Source organism: Tiliqua scincoides, chromosome 1, assembly GCF_035046505.1.
Source record: "Tiliqua scincoides isolate rTilSci1 chromosome 1, rTilSci1.hap2, whole genome shotgun sequence".
Taxonomy (NCBI): Eukaryota; Metazoa; Chordata; class Lepidosauria; order Squamata; family Scincidae; genus Tiliqua; species Tiliqua scincoides.
The window spans coordinates 133,857,816-133,881,971 of NC_089821.1; the positions used below are offsets into that span (position 1 = coordinate 133,857,816).

At 44.9% G+C, this 24,156-nt stretch overlaps 2 protein-coding genes and 1 pseudogene across 2 annotated transcripts in view; 1 reads left to right on the forward strand and 2 right to left on the reverse strand.

Annotated features, from left to right (window-relative positions):
- On the reverse strand, positions 1-14,972 carry MED4 (mediator complex subunit 4). Its single transcript, XM_066637518.1, has 7 exons — positions 14,780-14,972; positions 12,067-12,133; positions 10,940-11,110; positions 9,065-9,122; positions 4,753-4,839; positions 2,959-3,090; positions 1-976 (listed from the first exon to the last, which is right to left on the reverse strand). The coding sequence occupies exons 1-7, from the start codon at positions 14,884-14,886 to the stop codon at positions 804-806; spliced, it is 795 nt and encodes a 264-aa protein (XP_066493615.1). The 5' UTR covers positions 14,887-14,972; the 3' UTR covers positions 1-803.
- LOC136636618 (perilipin-3 pseudogene) lies at positions 13,568-14,694 on the reverse strand (annotated as a pseudogene).
- Positions 14,973-20,737: 5,765 nt separating the features above from the next.
- SUCLA2 (succinate-CoA ligase ADP-forming subunit beta) overlaps positions 20,738-24,156 on the forward strand; it is a 37,992-nt gene continuing 34,573 nt past the window's right edge. Inside the window, exon 1 of the mRNA XM_066633043.1 lies at positions 20,738-20,894. Coding sequence (XP_066489140.1) covers positions 20,802-20,894 — 93 coding nt within the window. The 5' untranslated portion in view covers positions 20,738-20,801. The remainder of the gene's footprint in view (positions 20,895-24,156) is intronic.

Here is a 24,156-nt window from a genome sequence, read left to right on the forward strand (position 1 = left end):
TTAAGATTTCAATGTTATGTGTATTTATTTGGCAGTCAGCTTGCAGAAATCAGTGAGACTTCTTTCTGTGTAAACATACCTAGGATTGAACTGCAAACTTGCTAGGGATAGGCAGCCTAATGCTATCCACACTTTTCCAGCAGTAAACCCCATTGACTCTAATGGGACTATTGAGTGGACATGCCTAGGATTGGGCTGTAAGTCCCATGGAGATGAGAATGTCTGGATTAGTATGCTTGGGATATTACTGCACAATTGCCAGTACATTCTCATTTCTTCATTTAACAGAATGCTTTCAGATAGTGATAGTGATATTTTTATTTGAATCAAAGCTATTTACACATTACAAAATTTTGTTTAAGCTTATACATGCTGTATAAAACACTGGCCAGAACTGGAAACCTAGCAATACAAAACCATTGAAGCAAACTCTGAACATCTGAGCATTTTTCATCTACTCTAAGAAAAAAGTATTGTCAGAGAAAAGTTACATTTGGAAATTATAATTACTAATCTAATGAATTCTTACTAGGCTTCCTTTTTAAGAACATCTGTTGACTGTTAATTGAAAAGTTGCAGCACAGCCACTGGAAGTTCTCTTGAGCACTGTCACCTAGCAGCCATGATTACTTTGGGGTAAGCACCAATTCCTAACACACCAATTCTTAACAAAAAAAACACTTTAGTTTAAAAGTTAGTTTGTACGGTTGGTTGCTTCTTATTTTGTACTGCAGTCCCCAGCTGGATTGTAGAACAAATGTTTAATGACAGTCACTAGAACAAGACAGATTCAGATATGGTCCCTAATCAGAGTCACTGCTGCTACTTGAGGAATCAGTTGACATAACTTCTACATCATCTTCATTCTCCTTATTGTGTCCAGGAGGTTCCAACATAAAGTCATTGCTGTGATTAGGAGGTAGCATGTTCATTGACATGTCACTTGATTGCCAAGGATACTGAGGTGCAAGGACATCTGAAGAAAAATAAATGTAATGTTGTGTAATACAGCTTATTGTTTCATAATGCAGTTTAATCATTTGCAGGTCAATCCTATATACACTTAGTTGAAAGCAAACTAAACTGAGCAAAATGTGACTTCCATCATTCTAAGACTGTTCAGTTTAGAATGCTTGACTTAAGACACAAGACACATGTTAGCCAAACCCAAACATGTTTAGGTACCACTGATTTTAAACAGAAAAAAGAGAGCGACTAAGAGATGATTACTGGGCTGGGGCACCTTCCTTATGAGGAAAGGCTACAGCATTTGGGCCTCTTCAGCCTAGAAAAGAGGCGCCTGAGGGGGGACATGATTGAGACATACAAAATTATGCACAGGAAGGATAAAGTGGATAGAGAGATGCTCTTTACAATCTCACATAAAAACCAGAACCAGGGGACATCCACTAAAATTGAGTGTTGGGAGAGTTAGGACAGATAAAAGAAAATATTTCTTTTCTCAGTGTGTGGTTGGTCTGTGGAACTCCTTGCCACAGGATGTGGCATCTGGCCTGGACACCTTTAAAAGGGGACTGGACCAATTTCTGGAGGAAAAATCCATTACAGGTTACAAGCCATGATGTGTATGTGCAACCTCCTGATTTTAGAAATGGGCTAAGTCAGATGCAAGGGAGGGCACCAGGATGCAGGTCTCTTGTTATCTGGTGTGCTCCCTGGGGCATTTGGTGAGATACAGGAAGCTGGACTAGATAGGCCTATGGCCTGATCCAGTGGGGCTGTTCTTATGTTCTTAAAAGAAAGTGAGAGAAAAATAAATGGGGTACACAAGTGTTTTACTTTCCAAGTACTGTATTTGAATTCAAATGATTTTTTTTGCTCTCTCACTCCATAGTCTAAGTATTATATAAAATCCACAACAATTTGATGTTGACATTAAGAATGCCCAATTACCAAATAATGCACCGCCCACCCGCCCCCATCATACAAGCATCTTGCCTTATTTTTCCATTTGGAAGAATTGCTAGCATTACATTTGTACTGATGGTTTTTGCGAACCACCAAAGAACAGTTTGAAAATCTTTTTCCAATTATTGTTTCAAACTGCTTTGGCACTAATCTAAGTTAGTCAAGCCATCCATGCAAATTTAACACTAACTGTAGTTATCTCCAAAGGAGATAAAGTAAGGAGCCCTGCACAAGGGAAGGGACTGGTGACTGGTCAGTGTTAAATGCACTGATGTCATGAGCTGGGTGCTAATGTATGTCAGTACTAGAATAAAAGTAAAGAGCAATAGGATACTTTCTTTTATCCCATATTGTCTATTGTGATAAGTGTAAAGTGAAACTGACTTAAGCGGATGTGTATTGTGTTAAAAATAGGATACTTAATTTTTAATGCTTTGACTCTTAACCTTTTGCTCTTCTAGACCCCTGCTAATTGGGTAAGAGGCACTTTTTCAAGTGGGTGCTTCTTTTTTTAGCAGGGGGAGAGTAACTGGCCCACCTCACCCCAGCACTGTCTGTTCTAGTGGCTGTCTGCTGGTATTCATTTACATCTTTTTAGATTGTGAGCCCTTTTAGGACAGGGAGCCATTTAGTTATTTGATTTTTCTCTGTAAACTGCTTTGTGAACTTTTAGTCGAAAAGCAGTATATAAATACTGTTAATAATAATAATAATAATAATATAATAATAATAATAATAGACCATTTAATAAAAATTAAAAACCAAATAATTTGTGTTTTCCTAGTGTTTTAGCAGATGAATATATATTTTTCTCCCACTCTAGAATACAGTGCTTTTTGAACATTTTTGCAGGGATTGTTCAGTTAGTTCAGTGGACAGGCATTCCCAACCTGGGACTTATGCCGCCCTGGGTCCCGTTAGGGAGAAGGGCGGGATAAAAATAAAGTTTTTTTATTATTATTATTATTATTATTATTATTATGGTGCCATTTACTTCTAGGTTTCTCTGCTGCTGCTGTTTCTCCTTACCTGGCAGTCTGCCTGCTGCAAGAGCATCCCCTGGTAAGTGTCCATTGACTCCATTTGCTGATGGATTATTCATCTGGCCCAGCAGACCACTTCTCATTTCCAAGTCAGTTGGGTATGGCCTCCGTGGATCTCCTTAAAAATAGACAAGTTTCTTTGCACTTCTGTATGAATAAACTTTTAAAACACAGCTATCCAATTTCTACTGATGGTTTTTCCTCTTAACAGCTGACCACAAAGCATGCATCTTATGTAGGAAATTGTGTATCCTTTTCAGGATATCTGTGAAATTTAGAAAACATTTGTATACACAATGGCGGACCTGGGGTGGGGCAGGGGGGCAAATGCCACAGGTGCTGTGCTTGTCCTACCTCTGCTGCCTTCTCTGCCCACTGCACTGCCCATCCGAGCCATAACACAGGCAGGCGAAGTTCTGCACAGTGTGTAGCAGCCGTCGAGAAGCTTTCCGAGACTTCTCCCGCTGTTTAAACAATACTTCCAGTTTAATCAGGAAGTTTCATCTCGTTTCATTCATCAGTTTCATCAGGAAACTGGAAGTATTATTTAAAACAGCAGGAGAAGCCTCAGAAGGCTTCTCAACTGCTGCAGAACGAAGCACGAGGCTCTGTGAGCCTCTGAATATCCTGGGGAGGGGGAGCGGTATGTCCTGAGGTCCTACTGTGCATATACAACATATTTCTGCAAATACCAGAATCATTTACTATGAATGTCAAGAAATTAACATTTTGGTACATACCAGATGTGGTGTGAATCAGGAGGAACAAATTTCAACTGTACAACTGGTCTTATCTGCTAGTGTTGCATCTATTGTATACAGTAGTTGTATTAAATATGAAAAAGCTTAACTTTGTCTTGCTCCAGGTCCTGTATCTATCAGTTCGGTAACAAAATGAGGTAAAAAATAGACAAGATTATAGTTTTGCATACCCAAGAATTCAAAGGTAGGCAAAAACATATCAATTTGTAAGGGTCCAGTGAGCAAAAGCCACAGAATGTTGAGGCAACTGCATGCCTGTTGCAAAGGGAGAAAAACAGCCTACTGTGATTCCTTATAATTTATAGGACTGTTTTGGCAGCCCTCTAAAAGCCCCATCACCTCCTGCTTCAGCAACTTTTCATCTCCCTGCTGCACTGTTCCAACTTTTCCTTCAGAGAAGCCAGAATGGTGTGGCAGGGAAATTGAAAATCCCTTTGCACCCTCCACTTGCTGAGGCTGCTGAGTGACTTGGGCAGCTCAGAACTCAGAAGTAATCGGCAGTGAAGTCATCACGGCAGTTGGGGGGTGTTACACTGTTGTGGCCCCTCTAATATTAAGAGTTGGACCACCCTGGTTTATTGCAGTGGTTTATTCCAGAGAGGGGAATTGTACGCCAAAGTTTAAAAAAGCTTCCTTGCTGCCCTCCATTTATGGAGAGGCCCTGAACTATCACACTTTAGCACTACACAGCACAGTGGGAAGAGGGGAAAAAAGGTGTTTTATCTTACCCTCCATTCTCTATGAAGCCTTTCTGTCAGGATTCCTAAACAGCACTACAAGATTCTTGTTCCACATTGACTGGAGCTCTGAACAGGAGCATGCTTGTTGGGGACCAGGGAGGCACTGCAATATTTAGCTGTGATACCTCCTCCCCTGCATTTGTAAACTTCTATTTGCCAGTGGCAAACATTTGAGAGTGCAATATTATAAAAGTAGTATCTGTATAATGTTCAAAACATTTGCTTATGTATCTATAAATAAAAATAGAAAAATATATAGTTGTGAAACTTGCTAGTTACCTGGTACCCAAGTTAGAGGAGCACAAACAGCATTGCTGGCACTAATTCTATGAGCATATTTAATTATTTCTTCAGATGAAACAGCTCCTGTGAGAAGGAAAAAGTTTAGCTATTAGACCTCAGCTTGGTAATGCAAGTTTCACTACTGGGAAAGATTTTTCAGGGGAAAAAAAAGAAAAAACTTAAGGCTGTAATACCATAATGATTACCTGGCAGAACTAGGCTTTATCTTCCACCCCCCCCTTCCCTTTTTCATCTTTTCATCACATTAGTGGAAAGACTCAAAACACTGCTAGAATAATTCTCTACAGTACAAGAGTACTTGTTTATTGTGAATTACTATGTTTCTTTTGTCATAAATACTTGAAACATTTTCCGAATGGTTTTATGTACGTTCCAAATTCTTCCTGCACATTAACCTATTTCTTCTGCACTCCTAAACAGATGTATTAAACACACCAGCCTTTAACATCAGTAGATGTTGTTCTGTGTATTGTAATGCCTTGGGGGGTACAACAAGAGCATATCAGCAAGTCCCAGCCCTGCACAAATGCGCATTTCTGCAACAATCATGAGCAAAGCATTTGTCTGCTGCAACAACTTCTGTAACCAGGGTGAAATGTTCCCTGTGATTAGAAGCGCTAACTCCCAGAATCCCTAATCATAAGGTGGATCTCTGTGATGAACATAGTAAAAATCACTGGCTAGGCCTGATTCCATTTCACTTTTCATCCATGATGGTGTATAGTTCTGATGTAATATATACAGTTACATGCAAGTAAATCCCACAGTTTAGTGGAATTACTGAACTGTAACAATTACTGCCTAGTAAACATTTATAAGATCAGGTTGTCTACTCAAAGTATTTCTAAAACATAAGCAGTAGATAAACTGATGTTTGGGAGCAATGAAATCATAACCAGTATTAATGTTTTCCACATTTCAATAACTGGGCATTTCAATTGGTTTTCTTAGGAAAGGTAGACTTGTGACATGTGTACCTCCTAGTGCTGGAATCCCTAGCATGTATTCACTGCTGAAACAGAGATGCCTGCGTTGGCTCAGTCATGTCGTGAGAATGGATGATGGCCGGATCTCAAAGGATCTCCTCTATGGAGAACTCGTGCAAGGAAAGCGCCCTACAGGTAGACCACAGCTGCGATACAAGGACATCTGCAAGAGGGATCTGAAGGCCTTAGGGATGGACCTCAACAAGTGGGAAACCCTGGCCTCTGAGCGGCCCGCTTGGAGGCAGGCTGTGCAGCATGGCCTTTCCCAGTTTGAAGAGACACTTTGCCAACAGTCTGAGGCAAAGAGGCAAAGAAGGAAGGCCCACAGCCAGGGAGACAGACTGCACTTGCTCCCGGTGTGGAAGGGATTGTCACTCCTGGATTGGCCTTTTCAGCCACACTAGTTCAGTTCAGTAGACCTTTATTGGCATAAAATACAGAGAAAGAACAAAACAAAACAAAAATATACAAAGACACCACAACATAGACATCAGTCTTTTCCTCACATACTGCCCAGAGTTCCAGAGCTCTGCCTGGCAATTACCCCAGATAAAAAGGCAGCGACCCTATCAAGGGTCTCAGAGTCAGATGTGGAAAGGAGAGACTGAAGCATGATTGAGTCCTCCCAGCCCTGCATCCTAGTTAGCAAAGGGCCTAGATATTTCTTGCGTGAGACGTCATGAAGTGGGCAGTAGAAAAGGGTATGTGTTATGGTCTCAATACAATCCCTACCACACTTGCATTTCCTCTCCGAGTAGGGAATACCACTGAACCTGCCCGATAACACGGCTGATGGAAGAGCATTACATCTTGCAAGATGTACATCTTATATGGGCACTCCAGGTGATAAAAGAAGGAGGCAAGTTTCCCAAAACTGATTGGAACATGGAGATAGAGTGGAGAGCATGTGGTTCTGGCGGCACTAAACAGCTCTTGTTGTTCGATGTCAAGAATTCTTTCTTTGACGATTCTGTAAGCAGCATCACACCCAATCATGCCTAACTCTGCAGTGTCCAGCCCTACTGACTTGAGCTTGGTTAGAAGATCAGTGATCTCTAATGGCAGGACTGAATCCGACAATAATTGGAGCATTAGACCAGAGGAGGTAGGGTTAAATAAAGTCCTAAACCAAAATTTCAGTAATCTAAGCCAAGCAGTCGTCTTTAGCCGAATTAACCCCACCTCAAGACACAGAACCGAGTACGGAACGCACCTGGGTAAACCCAAAATCTTCCGCAGAAAGGAGGCTTGAATGCGTTCTAATGGTTGGGTAATAGCCTTATACCAAACGGGAGAGCCATAAAGGACCAGGGAAAGAATCTTTCCCTTAAATGCCTCCAGAGCAGCTGGAACATAACCATTGCCGCAGGTAAAAAAGAAACGGGAAATAGCTGAGGACGCCAGTTTGGATGCGTTCTGCACTGCCTTACGATGAAAAGCCCAAGTGAGCCTGTAATGGAAGTTGATTCCCAGGTACTTGAAATGCTTAACCTGCTCCATTTTATTGCCATTACAAGACCACTTAAAAGCCTTCCATCTATTGGCAAATATCATTATCTTAGATTTAGCATAGTTGATTTGCAATTTGTTGGACAGAAGATACTCTTCAGTGCGATTCAGCAGACGTTTTAGGCCAATCCTAGTACGGGATATCAGTACTGCATCATCCGCATACAGAAGTAGCGGCACTTGGCTTGCGCCAAGCTTCGGGCAATGGCTATCTACTTCCTTCAGGGATGGGGCAAGGTCGTTTAGAAACAGATTGAAAAGCATGGGGGCCAAGACACAGCCCTGTTTGACCCCTTTGTTGGTAGCGATGGAATGAGTTAGATTCCCACTCCAGGAGCGTCTAACCCTGCATGAAGCATTTAGATGGAGGGACCTAATCAGCAGCAACAATCTTTTATCAATCCCCATGTTTTCCAACTTGGACCAAAGAAGCTCCCTATCCACAGAATCGAAGGCACCTTTCAGATCAAGGAAGGCTACATAAAGGCGAGCCTTGCATATCCTAACCTGCTTATGGGCCAAATGAGATAGGATCAAACAATTGTCCAAAGTTGATTTGCCCCGACAGAAGCCAGATTGCTCGGGGCCTAAGATGCCTTGCGAAGTAACCCAGAGAGTAAGTTTATTGCATAGATATTTAGCATAAATCTTACCTATTACAGAAAGCAAACTAACGGGCCGAAAATTTCCTGGTGTGGTAGGGTCACCCTTTTTATGGATAGGAATAACTGTCACTGTAAGCCAGACATTGGGCAATAGGCCAGAACTGTCAATCACTGTAAAGACGTGGGCAAGTAACTGGGCCCACCATTCCGGATCGCCTTTTAAAAGCTCAGGTGGTATTTCATCTGGACCTGCAGCCTTCCCTGGCTTCAATTGCATAATTAGTTCTTTAATTTCCTCAGGGGTCACAGGAGGCCAGATAGGCAGATCCACAGAGGTGAAGTCAGGGTAGGCGTCTGGGGATTTGCTCTTATCGTAAAAAATGTCTGTGAAGTGTTGAACCCATGTAGATGATGGAATAATAGCAGGGTCGTATGTTTCTGATCTACACGAACCTGCTACAACTGCCCAAAATTGTTTATTATTTTTTTGTTGAATTGCTTGATGCAGCTTGTTCCACTGAGTTAAAACAAACCTTTTCTTTTTCTCTGTCAATAAAACACTTAGTTGTTTTTTAAGGATAGAGTATTTAACCAAACACTTGGAGTCATTGTACTTTCTAAAATCTAAATAAGAAGCCCTAATACACACCTTAAGATTCCTACATTCACTGTCAAACCAATCCTTTTTGTCAAATGCACCACAGGATTCAACCAACTTAGGCTTCGTACTCAAAACCTTAAAAACGTGACCAATAAAACCTTCAAAGGATTTGATTTGAACAAGGGGATCCGGATCCTGTAGAATGGCTGATAAAAAATCTCTGCTTGCTGGTTCCGTACTTAGACGATGGAAATTAGGGGAAAGGGCGCTGTTAGCCACAATTTTATACCTACCCTCTGGAGCCACACTAGACGCTGTGCCAGAACCACCTTTCAGAGCGCGATACCATAGTCTTTCGAGACTGAAGGTTGCCAATACATACCTCCTAGTGATTATGAGGATGTTGCTATAACAATACAAGGAAACTGGGGGATACACAGTATATGGCATCTTTACACATTTAGCTTAAATTCTTTGAATCAAAGTTTTTAAGTTTGCCAATTTGCAATAATTGTTTAATACAGGAAAGCTATCACAAAAGATATATGAACACCATGATTGTAGAAACCAGCCTTACAACTACTCACCTTTTCTTGCCTTTTCTATTGATTTCAGTTTTTCTTTTGCTTGATAAACTGCTGTGGCCTAAACAGAAAATATTTCTTGGTGAATTAATTTGTTCCCAAGGTGCAATAAATCAGGTTATTTTAAAAGCTCTTTGCATTTAACATTAATTTAGTGCAGAGAAATTCCCCAGTATCTGGGAATCCCACCTGAACCAGAAGTTTTGCCTGATAGGAAGTTAAAGGTTTGTTAAAGTTCAATTCTAGGCTTTGTGATTTGCAAAGAAAATCTTGGAAGGAAAAAAAAGACACTTACAGACATATATAACAAGACCATAGCAGCCAGGATAATGATAACTGATCACCTAGTAGCATGTATTCACAGCTAATGGCTGGATTGCAAGAAAAGCAGAAACACAGCTACAGATTCTTATAAAGGTACAGCAGATAAAAGAAAGAGAAAAAATGGGTGGAAATGGAACTGAAAATGTTGGTACTAAGAAGGAATTAGACACAATTTACATGAAGGGGAGACAGGAAAGGGATAAAAGGACAGGTGAAGTGCAGGAACCTGAGGAACAGAAACAAGAGATTTTTTCAAGCAAATCAAAGGAGTGTTAGGTCCTGGGTTTGGGCTGGAGTAGTAATCAGGGGAAGGGTCACTTAGAATAGATGTTTACTATAACAGTTTGGGATATATGCAGTTGATGAATGTGATACACAAGATCAGCCATTTTCAACCTTTTCCAGCTCCAGGCACACTGACAAAGCACTAAAATTGTCAAGGGACACTCCCAGTTTTTTACTTACATTAAATTACTACATTACAGTTAATTTTTAATTAATATAATTAATACAATAAAATCATTACATGACAAAGGGCACAATCCTAACCAGGTCTACTCAGAAGTAAGTTCTATTTTGTTCAATAGGACTTACTCTCAGGAAAGTGTGGTTAGGATTGCAGCCAAAGACTGGGGGGGAATGTGGGATTTACTTCTGAGCAGACATGCCTAGGATTGGGCTTTTGGTTGCACTCTTTTTTCTCAAATACAGGAGCAGGCAATTGGCACTCCTCTCTCCTCCTCTCCCCCACCCCACCGGCACACCCCCCAATCTCATAATTGCAGTTAGCACCTCTCCTACTGTCCCTCCCCACACTCATCTGGACCTTCAAAGGTCCAGAATCACTTGCCTCATATTCTCTCCCCCCCCACCGCCAATTGCCTACTCCTGTATTTCAGAAAAAAGTGTACAGTATGTCTACTCAGCCTTATAGATCCCATTATAGTCAATGCTGCTTACTCCCAGGAAAGTGTGGGGAGGATTGTGGCCCAACCACCCCTCCCACAAAGGCAAGGCAGGGAGGGTCGCTTTGGGGAGCTGCAGGCAACTGTGGCAAGGAGAAGGGACTTTCGTGGACCCTCAGCCAACCCATTCTTAGGCTGGTGGCCTCAGCAGACTTGCTGGTTTCCTCCCTGCTTGCCTTCTGCCCAGACCTTCTCCAGGCTCCTCTGGCTGCCCAATCAGTATGCAGGGCAGACAAGGGACTTGATACCCAATCCTAGGTGTGTCTACTCAGAAGTAAGCCCCATAATAGTCAATGGGGCTTACTTCTAGGTAAATGAGGATCAGGTTGCAGCCTTCCTCTTGCTCAGCAGCAGGAGATGCAAAGCAGCTGTGGCTGCTCCTTTTTCACCCGCTGCTGCGTAAGGGTCAAAGCAGCTGCTTCTCCCATGCGCACGGCTGCTGGCCTGCCTCCTCTGGCCTTGCGGCACACTAGTGTGCCATGGCACAGCGGATGAAAACCGCTGCACTAGGTGTTTAGGAAGCTAGTACAAATATCTGTAAATAAATGTCTTTAATGATCCAAGATGTCATATTTTAACTCAGACTCACCAGTATATGCTCTGCTTCTTTCAGTTGTTTTTGAAGCTGCTGAATATCATTGTCTCTTTTCTCCACAACTTTTTCTAATAGTTGCATCTCATGGTGAATTTTCCCTTGATCGAGAGCCAGTTTCATTAGTTCCTGGAATTCTTTATCTCTCTGAATCAATAACTCCAGGATCTGTTCAACAACAATTGGTTATATGAATTATTAAGGATAAGTTGAAAAATGTACTGGAAACGGAGGCCCTGAAAAATGCACAAAACCCTGATAGAAACCAGCATTTTTCATGTATGTAGAATATTTGCATACAAAACTCATGTGGGTTTCCTTATCCATGAGGTCCCCTCACCCCACAGAATAAGCCAGGTACATGGCTTTTGAACACTTGGCTATCCCATATCCATGCATTTTGATTCCACAGATAAATTCACTCATGGAATTTAATTCCTGAACATGTGGTTGCAAATCTCACATGGGTTTCATATTCACAGATGTGATTTTTCACAGATATTTAGATTTTCCACAGACTACACATTTAGTCTAGGCCCAAGTTACTGTCAGTTTCAGGAAACTTTCTTGAAAACAATTTTTCAGTAAACCAATCTCAAGTTATGACTTGCTACCAAGTCTTCCTGTAGGAAGACATACAACATGCTGCCTAAATATGGCCCAAGTTTTTATATTCTGTGTACTCTGTTCAAAGTAATATTCTGGTGAAATTTTTACTGCTCAATAGAAACCAACAATAAAAATTGTTCTGAACACAGAATTCTTAATCCAACAAGAAGCCTTCATTAACAGTATTCATGCTTGCAAACTAATATGTATGCAATTTACAACACAGGCAGCAAGCTGCTTAATTTACTCTTACATTTCCTGGATTAGCACCTACCCTAAAAAAATAGAAATGAGTAAAAATGCCCAGGCATTTCCAATCCAATTCCAATCCATTTACAGGCTAGCAGCTCCAGGTATGGGAGAAAAAAAATAACTTAAGTGCAGCTATATAATTCCCTTAAGCATCAAGACTTCTGATGAATATGGAGATGGTCAAATTGATTTTCATTAGTTGCCTCACTACCTAGCTTATTACATCTGATATTCTTTATAAGATTTTAACACTTTTTGCTCACCTGACTCTCCTCTCCAGGTTGTGTAAGTTTCTGATTTCTTGATAGGGCCAACATTTCAATTAATTCCCTGAAACAGAAAAAAAATTTGTTACACTTTCTGAAAATGCAGTTGCATTCTTTACTATTCCGCAGTAACAGAAAATAGTGAAAGCATCATAACTCTTAAGATACATATGCTTTACAGTGGGACCAGCCTCCATAAAATGCTTTGCAAGACAAGGTTGTTGGTGCTGCTAATAAACCCAAATGCAGCACACCCTCATACAGTCCTCAAGGTGTGACAAAGTCCACAGATCTGTATATTCCAGAGGCAGCATATACTTATATAAACTGCAAGCCCAATTCTGGGCATATCTACTAAAGAGTTCCATTATAATCAATGGAGCTTACTCCCAGGTAAGCATGGATAGGATGGCAGCTTTAAACTTGCTTTATGGCAAAAGGTTGATCTAGGGCAAAGGTCTCAAACTGGTGGGTCACAACCCACCAAATAGGGAAAGACTTGGCCCTAGCCCCTTAAGGTGGATGGCAGCAACACAATCCCAGCATGATTGTGCTGCTGCCAGGGACAGAAGAGGGGTTTTTATATACCTAAAGCCAGTGCCAACCTCTGGGGAGTGTGTGTGTGCCTCCACAAAGCCCCCCAGGCCTCTGATTAACTCAACTTAAGTGCTCTTTTTAGTTAATCAGAGGCTTGGGGAACCCTGCTGATGTGAACCCGAAGGGCTTCCCATACTGCTCAGAGGCTGTAATGGAAATGTGCAAGATACTTTGAGGAGATAGGATGTGGTGTCAGCAGTGGCCCTTTAAAGGGTTAAGGCCTGGGCATTCAGCAGGTAGTGTGCTGCACAGCTGCAGCCACTTGAAGGCAATAGGGCCCTCAGGCATAAAAGCTCCTGATGAAGGAAAAGTTTGGAGTGGGTAGCAGGAGGAGGAAAGTGTGGGACTAGGCTGATGGGTGAATGGACTTTGGAGGCTGCTGGAGCAGAAACTGCTAGAGATGTTGAGACTGGTGTTTGGCTGCTATGCCCAAGACCTGGGGAGGACCAAGGTGCTGCTGTAGCAGCAGGAGGAGCTGCTGGCAGGAGAGGGGAGGAAGGAGGGCCTCTGCAGGTGGAACAGAAGAGCTACCCTGGTGGTGGAGTCCAGCAGTGCTGCATGGCAGAACTAGGGTCATTTTTGAGGAAAGAAGGGGAGCTAATTAGTTTAAAGTGGGCATAATTCTCCAGGCGGAGCTTGGGCTGGGAATCTGGCAAAGCAGAAGGTGACACTAGCTTTAGGTAAAGAATTTTCTCAATGGTTTTACTCAGGAGTCCTGTCAAACCACATGCACTTCTGAAGCCATTTATTGTAAACTATAGGGCACATTCTCTCTAAAGGTCTTGCTTTGTAACAGAGGATTCTTGCTTCGGGCTACTGGTCTTTTGACTGGGTTCTTCCTGGGCCTGGAGGCCACTTTCTACATTCACACCATCAGCACATGGCACTTCTGGAAGCTCCACTAAGGCCCCACAAGCCACGGAAGGGGGACATTCTGGACCACACAGTCCAGCATTTCATCTATGGAGTTGTGGGCCTTGGCAACCCGCTCACGGCTCTGGGCTAAGGTGGTGATTGACACATCTTGGAAGGAATGGGCTGCTGACAAGGATGAGTGGAGATCCTCTACAGTGCAGCGGACCTGCTGGACTTTATCCTGGATGTTGGCAGGAAGACCATGGACCACTGGACATAAGGGTCTGGCAAGAGAGCTGCAGCTGGTGGGTGAGGCCCCAGAACATAACTAGAGTCCATGACTCATGGTTGCACCTATGAGTTTGATTGCTCATCATATCCCTTGCTCATCATATCCTGTTTGGTTCCTGCTCCACTCCAGGCACATCTGGTGCAGCTTCCCTTGGCCTCCCTGAAGCTTCTGGTCAACACCCTGTTCAATGTGTCAATCAGCTCAATGGTTCGTTGGAGCTGAGCAAGGGTTTCCTGGGTGCTCTACTTAGCAGTCCAGAGTAAGCTTGTCCAGAGGACTGGTAGGTTGGGTGGCGGAGCTTGGAGGTGAGGGGCCCCAGGCGCACCAAGTAGTTTTGGTGTTCTTTCTTCTGCGGCATCTTAAAGCCCTCTACAGAGGCTGCTAGTTCAGCGAGCTCTGTCAATCATAGGGAGGTAGCGATCCACGGGCTCTTCAGGCTTCCCAAGCACGGTGGCCACCACCTGGCCCACTCCATGACGGCATTCATGCCACCAGCCACCACTGATGTGTTCACCTCCATGCTGCCGTGCACTGCCCTTTGCCCGGCTGCACCACCTTGCTGACAACGTGCTTTGCCCCACTGGAGACGACACTGCAGGCGCCATTCGCTTCGGTGGATGCCAGTCCCTTCTCAGTGGCTGCTGCAAAAGGGAGTGCTTCCCCCCCCTTGCGTGCGCGCTCACTGGCTGCTGCAGCCCGAGGCTCCAGCTCGGTCAGGAGGGCTGGACTCCCCCCACAGCTGCGGCAGGGACGGTCTCTGCACCTTCCTCCGCTCCACTGACAGGCTCGAGGTAGGGAGGGGTCTCCCTCACAGACGCGGAAGCAGAGGCGGCCACATCGTGGCTGCAACTAACCCCAGGCTGCGAGGAGACGGGCGGAGACCAGAGCAGCTGCGCAGCCGCCACAGCACCTCAGCGACGTCCTCGAACCCGCCCGCAGCCCCCCGTCGACGTCAGGCGCGCCTACCTGGCCAGGAGTTCCAAGTCGTCCAGCGCGCCCAGCAGCCGGTCCCGGGTGCTGTTGCGCTCCCCGTCGCCTCCTGCAGCAGCAGCTCCCGCGGCTCCGGTCGCCATCGGCAGCGTGGGGCCAGGAGCCGGGCGAAGGGGGGAGGAGAGCGGGACAAAGAGGTCGCTCCGGGCTGGAGGCAGGCAGAGCGCCGCCTGCCGACGCGCAGAGAGCCGCTCCACGCCCCTCTCCCGAAGAGCGACGCCTCTCAGGCCCGCCCCCTTGGAAAGCAGGAGTGGGCCGGCTGCGTGACAGCCCAGTCCTAGCCACACTTTCCTGGGAGAAAGCCCCATTGACTACAATGTGACTTCTGAGTAGACATGCCTGGGATTGGGCTGTGAGGCGCTTCGCCCAGCCTTCATTCGAACCGGAGGAAGCACACGCACAGCCCACGCCTAGGCATGTCTTCTCAGAAGTAAGCCCCACTAGAGTCAATGGGGCTTAGTCCCAGGAAAGTGTGGAGAGAATTACAGCCTCAGAGCCCAAGCATAGGCATGTCTACTCAGAGGTAAGTCCCACTAGAGTCAATGGGGCTTACTCTCAGGAAAATGTGGAGATGACTTCAGCCTCAGAGCCCAATCCCAGCCATGTCTACTCAGAGGTAAGTCCCACTAGAGTCAATGGGGCTTACTCTCAGGAAAATGTGGAGATGACTGCAGCCTCAGAGCCCAATCCCAGCCATGTCTACTCAGAGGTAAATCCCACTAGAGTCAATGGGGCTTACTCTCAGGAAAATGTGGAGATGACTGCAGCCTCAGAGCCCAATCCCAGCCATGTCTACTCAGAAGTAAGTCCCACTAGAGTCAATGGGGCTTACTCCCAGGAAAGTGTGGAGAGAATTGCAGCCTCAGAGCCCAAACATAGGCATGTCTACTCAGTCCCACTAGAGTCAATGGGGCTTACTCCCAGGAAAGTGTGGGCTATCCACATGGAGCAGTCACCACTAGCATGTGAACACCAAACTGAAGACATACCGCCCACACATTGCTGTATGAAGATGAGATTTTGGAACCAAAGCCACCATCACCACAAGCCCCTCTGAGGAGGGCCCTGCATTAGGAGCCACCTGGGCTATGTGGCAGACTGCAACCTGGGCAACTAACACTGATGGGCAAATAATTGCACAACACACACTTTTTAAAAAAGAAAACACAAATAGCAGATCTCTTTCTACCTTCGCCCCCCCCCCCCACATCCCCCCAAATCCCACCAGCCTTTTTCTCTAGTTCAGATTTCCTACACTGATTTTTCTGGCACTCTGCTCCCCCAAACCTACCCCCCACCTAGTTTGTTAACCCATTTCTTCCCAAATCTTTTTATTACTCCTCAGTCTTCCTTGTCTGTCTCTCTCCCTATCTGTCTTTTTGCTTCCTCTTCACTATCTCTTGATGCTGTGTCTCGAACCCACATAACTGCAGCACTTCCACAGCCACACAACTCTGCTTAACATCAATGCTGTCACTGATGTTGCCGCTTCAGCTCACTGCAGCAGTAACATGCACAATGCAACATAGCACAACATAGCACAGATGCAGCTCTTCCTTTGCATCTGTTGGTGGACATGTCTCTATGGCATAAGACCTATGTTGTAATCAGACCATGTTCCCTCCCACCCTGTCCACTGTGTCACAAACTGGCCACATTTCCATGCCACTTGTAGTAGCACATGTTCTGTGGCTCATTATCCATTTTGTAAGGGGAATGTGGTGAAGTGCCCTCCCTGAGTTTATAAAACTGTCAGTGGCCCTTGGAGCTATCAGTCACTTTGTGTTTATTTGAAAATATGATGCAGTGCAGTACAAACCTTTTGAAATAAAAACTGTGTTTATAGTAATTCTCATCCACAAATCTCTACTAGCTGAGATGCTTCAGAAGGACCTACATGTACTCAGAAGTACATCCCACTGTGTTCTGTTTATTCCCAGGAAAGTGTGTATAGGGTTGCAACCATTGAAAATTAGAAATCATAGCCCAAAATAAAACAGGCAAGCAAAGAAGGGCTCAATCCTATCCAATTTTCCAGCTCCAATGTAGCCACAATGCAGCCCCAGGGCAAGGGAACCACAGGATGCAGCTCACACCCCACTGGCACAGCTTCACCAGCACTGGAAAATTGGATAGGATTGGGCCTGGAGTCAGCTATACAAAAGAAGTCAGCTGTAATTTACAGAAAGGCAGTGGAAATGTTTATGAAGAAATAAAAAATAATTAAATACATGTGGTGTTTATTTAATTTATTCCCAACTGGTCCTATATTGGTCAAATTTGCAGATTTCTTCAAAACAAGTGTTGACTTCCTTCTTTTGGTTTCCTAAACTGTCTCTTGGCTGGAACAAGCACAGGGGCATAGATTCCTATGGGGCTTTGTGACTCATTTCATTGCTCCCAAGTTTGACAATTCAACCTCTCATTTTACGAGTAGTTAGTCCACCTAGCTAGGAAGATGGTTTTCCAGTGCCTTCTTTCTGGAAAACATTTTGAAAATTTTGCAACAATGATGTAATGATACAGAACTGAAATATAAGTCCATAAATTTCAGTTCTGTATCCTTATGTCATTATGGGTGCAATTTTAACCCACTTTCCAGCACTGATATAAGGGCAATGCAGCTCCTAGGTAAGGAAAAAACATTCCCTGACTTTGAGGAGGCCTCCGTGAGTGTCCCCCCCCAAATGCAGGAATGCAGCACACGCCCCACAGCTATGCCAGTGCTGGAAAGTGGGTGAGGATTTGGGCCTAAATTCTGTATCTTCAATTTGGTATTTTGTCACATTTTCCAGGAAATTGTTTATAACCCAGACCTCGTAGCACAATGGTTAATTTGGACAAGTTTTGCAGCTTCCTATACCAATCCCAGAGAGTCCAATAGGACTTTGGTAGATCTTCCTAGCGTGAAATTGGCATTTGTCTCTTTTTCTTGAAAACCGGTTATAGCATGGAACAGGTACTTGAAAGTAGAATTATGGCTCAATCCTAATGAACCCGGGCAGCAGCAGAACTGGCATTCCGCTGGTGCTGACTAGCTATAAAAGGTGCTCTGGCAATGTGCAAACCTGCATGCTGCTGGGGTGACGGCAGACCCTTCCTGCTCATCTGTTGCTGTGGCTGCATCTGCTGCTGGGGTGAAGGCCAGACCCTTCCTGCATCTGTTGCTGTGGCACCAGCTGCTCACCAAGGAAGGTGAGATGGCGGGTGAGGAAGCAAAACTGGGAAGGAGGCTGTGTGAGGGGATGGATCCAGTGGCAATGGCACGTGCTGGATCCTATCCCCCTTTTCTGCAGCGTTCCCACCCCCTGGGAGTGTCCACCCTCCTTGGACTTGCGCCAGCATTGAGACTCTTGCGGAGCGCAAGGCTTATGGAGATGTAAAGGTATTGATTTAAAATCCTCGCAGCTGCTCCTGGATTCCCAGGTGGCGGCTGTGGCTAGGTGGCTAGGGGGGCCTTCGCTCAGCTTCGGCTGGTGCGTCAGCTGCAGCCGTACTTGGATCGTGCAGACCTGGCCACGGTGATCCATGCCACGGTGACATCGAGGTTAGACTATTGTAACATGCTCTATGTGGGGCTGCCCCTGAAGACGGTTCGGAAACTGCAATTAGTGCAGAATGCGGCAGCCCGTGTGGTCACTGGAGCTAGGCGGTTTGACTCTGTCAGTCCACTTCTCCAGGGGCTATATTGGCTGCCCATTTGTTTCCGGGCCCAATTCAAGGTGCTGGTTTTGACCTTTAAAGCCCTATACTGCTCTGGGCCAGGATATCTTAGAGACCGCCTACTCCTGTACAATCCGACTCGCCCTCTCAGGTCATCAGAGAAGGCCTTTTTACAAGTGCCGCCACCCTAGGAGGTCCGGGGGGGGGGGCGGCTGCAAGAAATAGGGCCTTCTCGGTAGTGGCACCAACATTATGGAACTCCCTTCCCCTTGACTTGAGAATGGCTCCCTCTCTTGAGAGTTTCCGGCGAGGCCTGAAGACATTGCTGTTTACACAAGCCTTCTGATTTTTTGGCCTTTTAAACATTTTTTACACATTTTGTAGTTTTTACAGGCCTGATTCCTCTGTGACTTGCTCTTTTGTACTCTTTATTCTGTCTTTTAATCTGACTACTGTTTTTATGGTCTCTAATGTGTTTTTAATGTTTTTATCTGCTATTTGTCCTAATTTATGTTTTTAAATTTGTTTTTTACATGTTGTTAGCCACCCTGGGTCCCTTTAGGGAGAAGGGCGGGATATAAATAAAGTTTATTATTATTATTATTATTATTATTATTATTATTATTATTATTATTATTAAAACCCCTTTCACCTCTGAAGCCTACCAGTCTCCCCCCCCCCATACATTGTGCTTGTTTTTGGCTTGGGGGGGTTGGTTTGGTGGGGAAGATAGAATTGGGCTGTTAGCGGAGTTCTTGTGGTTTGTTATATCACACCAGTTAGTTCAATAGGCCATGTGAGGTGGGCATTCATTCCAGCCCTCTTTTCCAGAAAACTGTTCATAGCCCAGAATGGGTACTGGAACCTAGCAGTTGAAGGGATCATAACTTGCTATTTCAGTCCTATTATTCCAATGGACCCTGTGATTTTGGTTGCTCTGCCTATTTCAAAAATTGGTGATCCTGTTTCTTTTTCTGAAGACTGGTAACAAAGGCCTACAAAATTGAGGGTCTGAAAAGTTTTCCCAAACTTTATGGTGGTTTGATATGAATTTGGGGTGCCAATTCAAAAAATGACATCACATCTAGTTTTGGAGATATAGTATAGCCTCATTAGTGCATGGTTCAAGCAGCTTCCTCATGAGGAAGCTACTTGAACCATTCACTAAAGAGGCTATGCCGTGTCTCCAAAACTAGATGTGATAGGGCAAAATGGATGCCATTGTTGGAATCAGCACCCCAAATATACCCAGGAATTGGTGCAACATTTAAGGAAGCAAAATGTGTGTTCATCTGTTGGCCTGTGCCCAGTTTTATGGCTGAGAAGGGTTGATACAATTTCTTGTGCATCGTAGTTATGACCAAAATACAGTTTCTATGTGTCTCTAATATACTTGATTGTTTTTTGCTTTACTGTATATTACAGTGTTTCTCAAACTGTGGACCCACTAGGTGGGTCCCCATTCATTTCAGTATTTTATTTTTAATATATAAGACGTAATGTTACCATGGTATGCGACTGCATTTTGGGGAAATGTTACATGTCTGTACTTTTAAAAGGGTACTTCAACAATGCTAGTCAATGGGACTTACTCCTGGGTAAGTGTGGGTAGGATTGCAACCTAAGAGTGTTAAAAATGGTCCTGCTTGATGATGTCACTTCCAGTCATGACGTCACTTCTGGTGGGTCCTGACAGATTCTCATTCTAAAAACTGGGTCCTGGTGCTAAATGTGTGAGAACCACTGCTTTGCTGTCTATTGAGTTAGAAAACAATGAAGAATGCAGAATGTTAGCCTAGCTGTGACTGAGCACTAGCGTGGCCCCTGGACACGGACCAGCCCAGTTTTTCCTTACTCCACAATAAATGGGTCTATGTGTCTTAACACTGGGACAGTGTGAGAGCCAAAATGGAATGGACCAGAATGACAGCCCAACCTTATCCACACTTTTCTGGGAGTGAGCCCCATTGGCTCTAATGGGCTTACTTCTGAGTAGGTAAGCAGAGGATTGGGCTGTGAGCCATTAACGAAAGAAAGAAAGAGGCAGGCTGTGAGAGATACACTTGGAAACAACATTTTAGACCTGAAGCAGGTCAGAAATTCTATTAACCCTTTCCCTCCCAGCCAGCATCCATCAGGAACGCACAGCTGTGATCTTCACCCCGCGGAGGGCGTTGAAAGGAAGGAGCCCAGAAGCGCGCGGGTGAGAAAACCGAGTTGCACTCTGGACCTTTCGCAGCTCTATGCGGCCGAGCACCTTCTCCGGCTTCCGCGCAGGCGCGGTGCGCGGGGGCAGCTCTTCAGAGCAGTGGGGCCGCGGAGGAAGGGGTCGGTCATGGCTGCCTCCGTGATCTGCACTCGGACGGCGACGGCGGCTGCCAGGCGGCTGAGGGGAGGCCGCTACGTCACTCTGAACGCTGCCGCCAAGGTGAGGGGCTGTGGGGAGCAGCCTCGGGGCCTCCCTGCGCCTGCCGGGCTTGTGTTTCAGGCGGCGCTTGGAAGTGACCCCGAGCGCCTTGGGCAGCTGGCCTGACGCGCACCTGTTGCCCGGGGGGGGGGGCACCAAGCCTGCCTCGACGGCCGCTCTAGAGGGCGAGGGGAGGCCTGGCGGTGGGCGCAGAGTCGCCTGCTGCTGGGCGCCGCGCCTCTTCCTTCTCCAGTCCCAGCCCTTTGCTGCTGAAGAGAAGCCTTTAAAAGGCTGCAAGGTTCAGCTCCCTGCTGCGTCTCTGGAAGTTAAATCTTCGGGGGAAGGAGGGGGGCCTCTGGGTTCTAGAGCAGTGTTTCTTAAACTGTGGGTCAGGACCCACTAGGTGGGTCACGAGCCAATTTCAGGTGGGTCCCCATTCATGTCAATATTTTGTTTTTAATATATTAGACTTGATGCTACCGTGGGATATGTTTGCATCTAGGGAAGTCTTGCAACTTTGTACTTTTAACAGGCTTCTCTGTATATTATTATTATTATTATTATTATTGTTATTATTATTGTTATTAACAACAGTATTTATATACTGCTTTTCAACAGAAAATTCACAAAGCGGTTTACAGATAAAAATCAAATCACTAATGGCTCCCTGTCCCAATAGGACTCGCAGTCTAAAAAGCTGCAAAAGAGCACCAGCAGGCAGCCACTAGAAAAGACACTGCTGGGGTGACCTATGCTTTTAACAATGATGGTCAGTGGGACTTACTCCTGGGTAAGTGTGGGTAGGATTGCATCCTAGGATTGTTTTTTTTTTTTGTTAAAAATTGTCCTGCTTGATGATGTCGCTTCTGGCCATGACATCACTTCTAGTGGGTCCTGACCGATTCTCATTCTAATAAGTGGGTCCCGGTGCTAAAAGATTAGAACATAAGAACAGCCCCACTGGATCAGGCCATAGGCCCATCTAGTGCAGCCACTGTGAGATACAGGAAGCTGGACTAGAAGGGCCTATGGCCTGATCCAGTGGGGCTGTTCTTATGTTCTTAGCTTCCTGTATCTCACAGCGGCCCACCAAATGCCCCAGGGAGCACACCAGATAACAAGAGACCTGCATCCTGGTGCCCTCCCCTGCATCTGGCATTCTGATATAGCCCATTTCTAAAATCAAGAGGTTGCACATACACATTATGGCTTGTAACCTGTAACGGATTTATCCTCCAGAAACTTGTCCAATCCCCTTTTAAAGGCGTCCAGGCCAGATGCCATCACCACATCCTGTGGCAAGGAGTTCCACAGACCAACCACACGCTGAGTAAAGAAATATTTTCTTTTGTCTGTCCTAACTCTCCCAACACTCAATTTTAGTGGATGTCCCCTGGTTCTGGTGTTACGTGAGAGTGTAAAGAGCATCTCTCTATCCACTTTATCCTTCCCATGCATAATTTTGTATGTCTCAATCATGTCCCCCCTCAGGCACCTCTTTTCTAGGCTGAAGAGGCCCAAACGCCATAGCCTTTCCTCATAAGGAAGGTGCCCCAGCCCAGTAATCATCTCTTAGTCGCTCTCTTTTGCACCTTTTCCATTTCTACTATGTCTTTTTTGAGATGTCGCCTGGGAATACTGGGTGCTGTAGGCTTATACCATAGTCTTTCGAGACTGAAGGTTGCCAACCAGGACCAGAACTGGACACAATACTCCAGGTGTGGCCTTACCATTGATTTGTACAACGGCATTATAATATTAGTCATTTTGTTCTCAATAACTTTTCTAATGATCCCAAGCATAGAATTGGCCTTCTTCACTGCTGCCGCACATTGGGTTGACACTTTCATTGACCTGTCCACCACCACCCCAAGATCTCTCTCCTGATCTGTTACAGATAGCTCAGAACCCATTAACCTATATGTGAAGCTTTTATTTTTTGCCCCAATGTGCATGACCTTACACTTACTGACATTGAAGCGCATCTGCCATTTTGCTGCCCATTCTGCCAGTCTGGAGAGATCCTTCTGGAGCTCCTCACAATCACTTCTGGTCTTCACCACTTGGAAAAGTTTGGCTTCATCTGCAAACTTAGCCACTTCACTGCCCAACCCTGTCTCCAGGTCATTTATGAAGAGGTTGAAGAGCACTGGTCCCAGGACAGATCCTTGGGGCACATCACTTTTCACTTCTCTCCATTGTGAAAATTGCCCATTGACACCCACTCTCTGTTTCCTGGCCTTCAACCAGTTCTCAATCCATGAGAGGACCTATCCCCTAATTCCCTGACTGTGGAGTTTTTCCAGTAGCCTTTGGTGAGGGACCGTGTCAGACGCCTTCTTAAAGTCCAGATATATAATGTCCACGGGTTCTCCTGCATCCACATGCCTGTTGACCTTTTCAAAGAATTCTATAAGGTTTATAGAAGAAGGTTTATAGAAGAAGAAGGTTTACAGAATTCTATAAGGTTTATAAGGTCTATAAGGTTCTATAAGTGGATTGAGAACCACTGTTCTAAGAGTGTGTGCATTTGTCAGGACACAAACTGTGTATTTCTTTCCTTTCCTTCCCTGCATTTTCCTATTCAGACAGGAAATACTGCTGAGTATGCTTGAGTAGTAGCTTTTAAAAGATCTTTATCTTTTAACTAGATTTTAACTAGATTCAGCTTTTAACTAGATCTTCATTCATTCTCCATTGATGTTTTCTGGGAATGAGGTCTTATCAGGCCTTCTCCATCCTGCACCCCCTGGAAAACCTGTGTATATGACAATCCTTGAAAGTACATAAATGATATGCGGGGGGGGGGGGGAGGCTGCAAATGAAGGGGGGAAATGGTTGAAATCATGTTCCTTGATTACATGAGTGGACCGGTCATTCTGCTTATGCAAATCCCCCATGGGAATTTTATTTATTCACAAATTTTCAACCAACATGTATAGCACTTCTAGAGTACTCTCAGCATGTTGTCTCAATAGTCATTACAGGAGCAACCTTCAGTAAAGTAGAAGAACTCTGGCATTTTCAGTGTAGGCCAGGGGTGTCAAACATAAGGCCCACGGGCCAAATGCAACCCCTGGAAGCAATTTATTCAACCCCCGTTATAATTGGGCTCTCCCAGCTTGATCATTGGGCTCTCTCATAGCTTGAAAATATGAACACAATTTGCACATTTTCTCTTTTGTCATTTGCAGCTAATGAATTTCTGTGTGGGACAAAATAATTATTTCGGGCCATCATCTGCTTAATGATGTCACTTTTTGCTTAATAATGTCACTTCTGG

Bases quoted from the DNA above. Each gene is read 5' to 3' on its own strand.
- MED4 (XM_066637518.1), bottom strand. From the start codon at position 14,886: ATGGCGACCGGAGCCGCGGGAGCTGCTGCTGCAGGAGGCGACGGGGAG. The intron at 4,840-9,064 runs GTGAGTAGTTGT...TCCTTCTCACAG, and splicing joins AATAGAAAAGGCAAGAAAAG to GAGCTGTTTCATCTGAAGAA. The intron at 3,091-4,752 runs GTAACTAGCAAG...TCTATTTTTAAG, and splicing joins TCCTCTAACTTGGGTACCAG to GAGATCCACGGAGGCCATAC.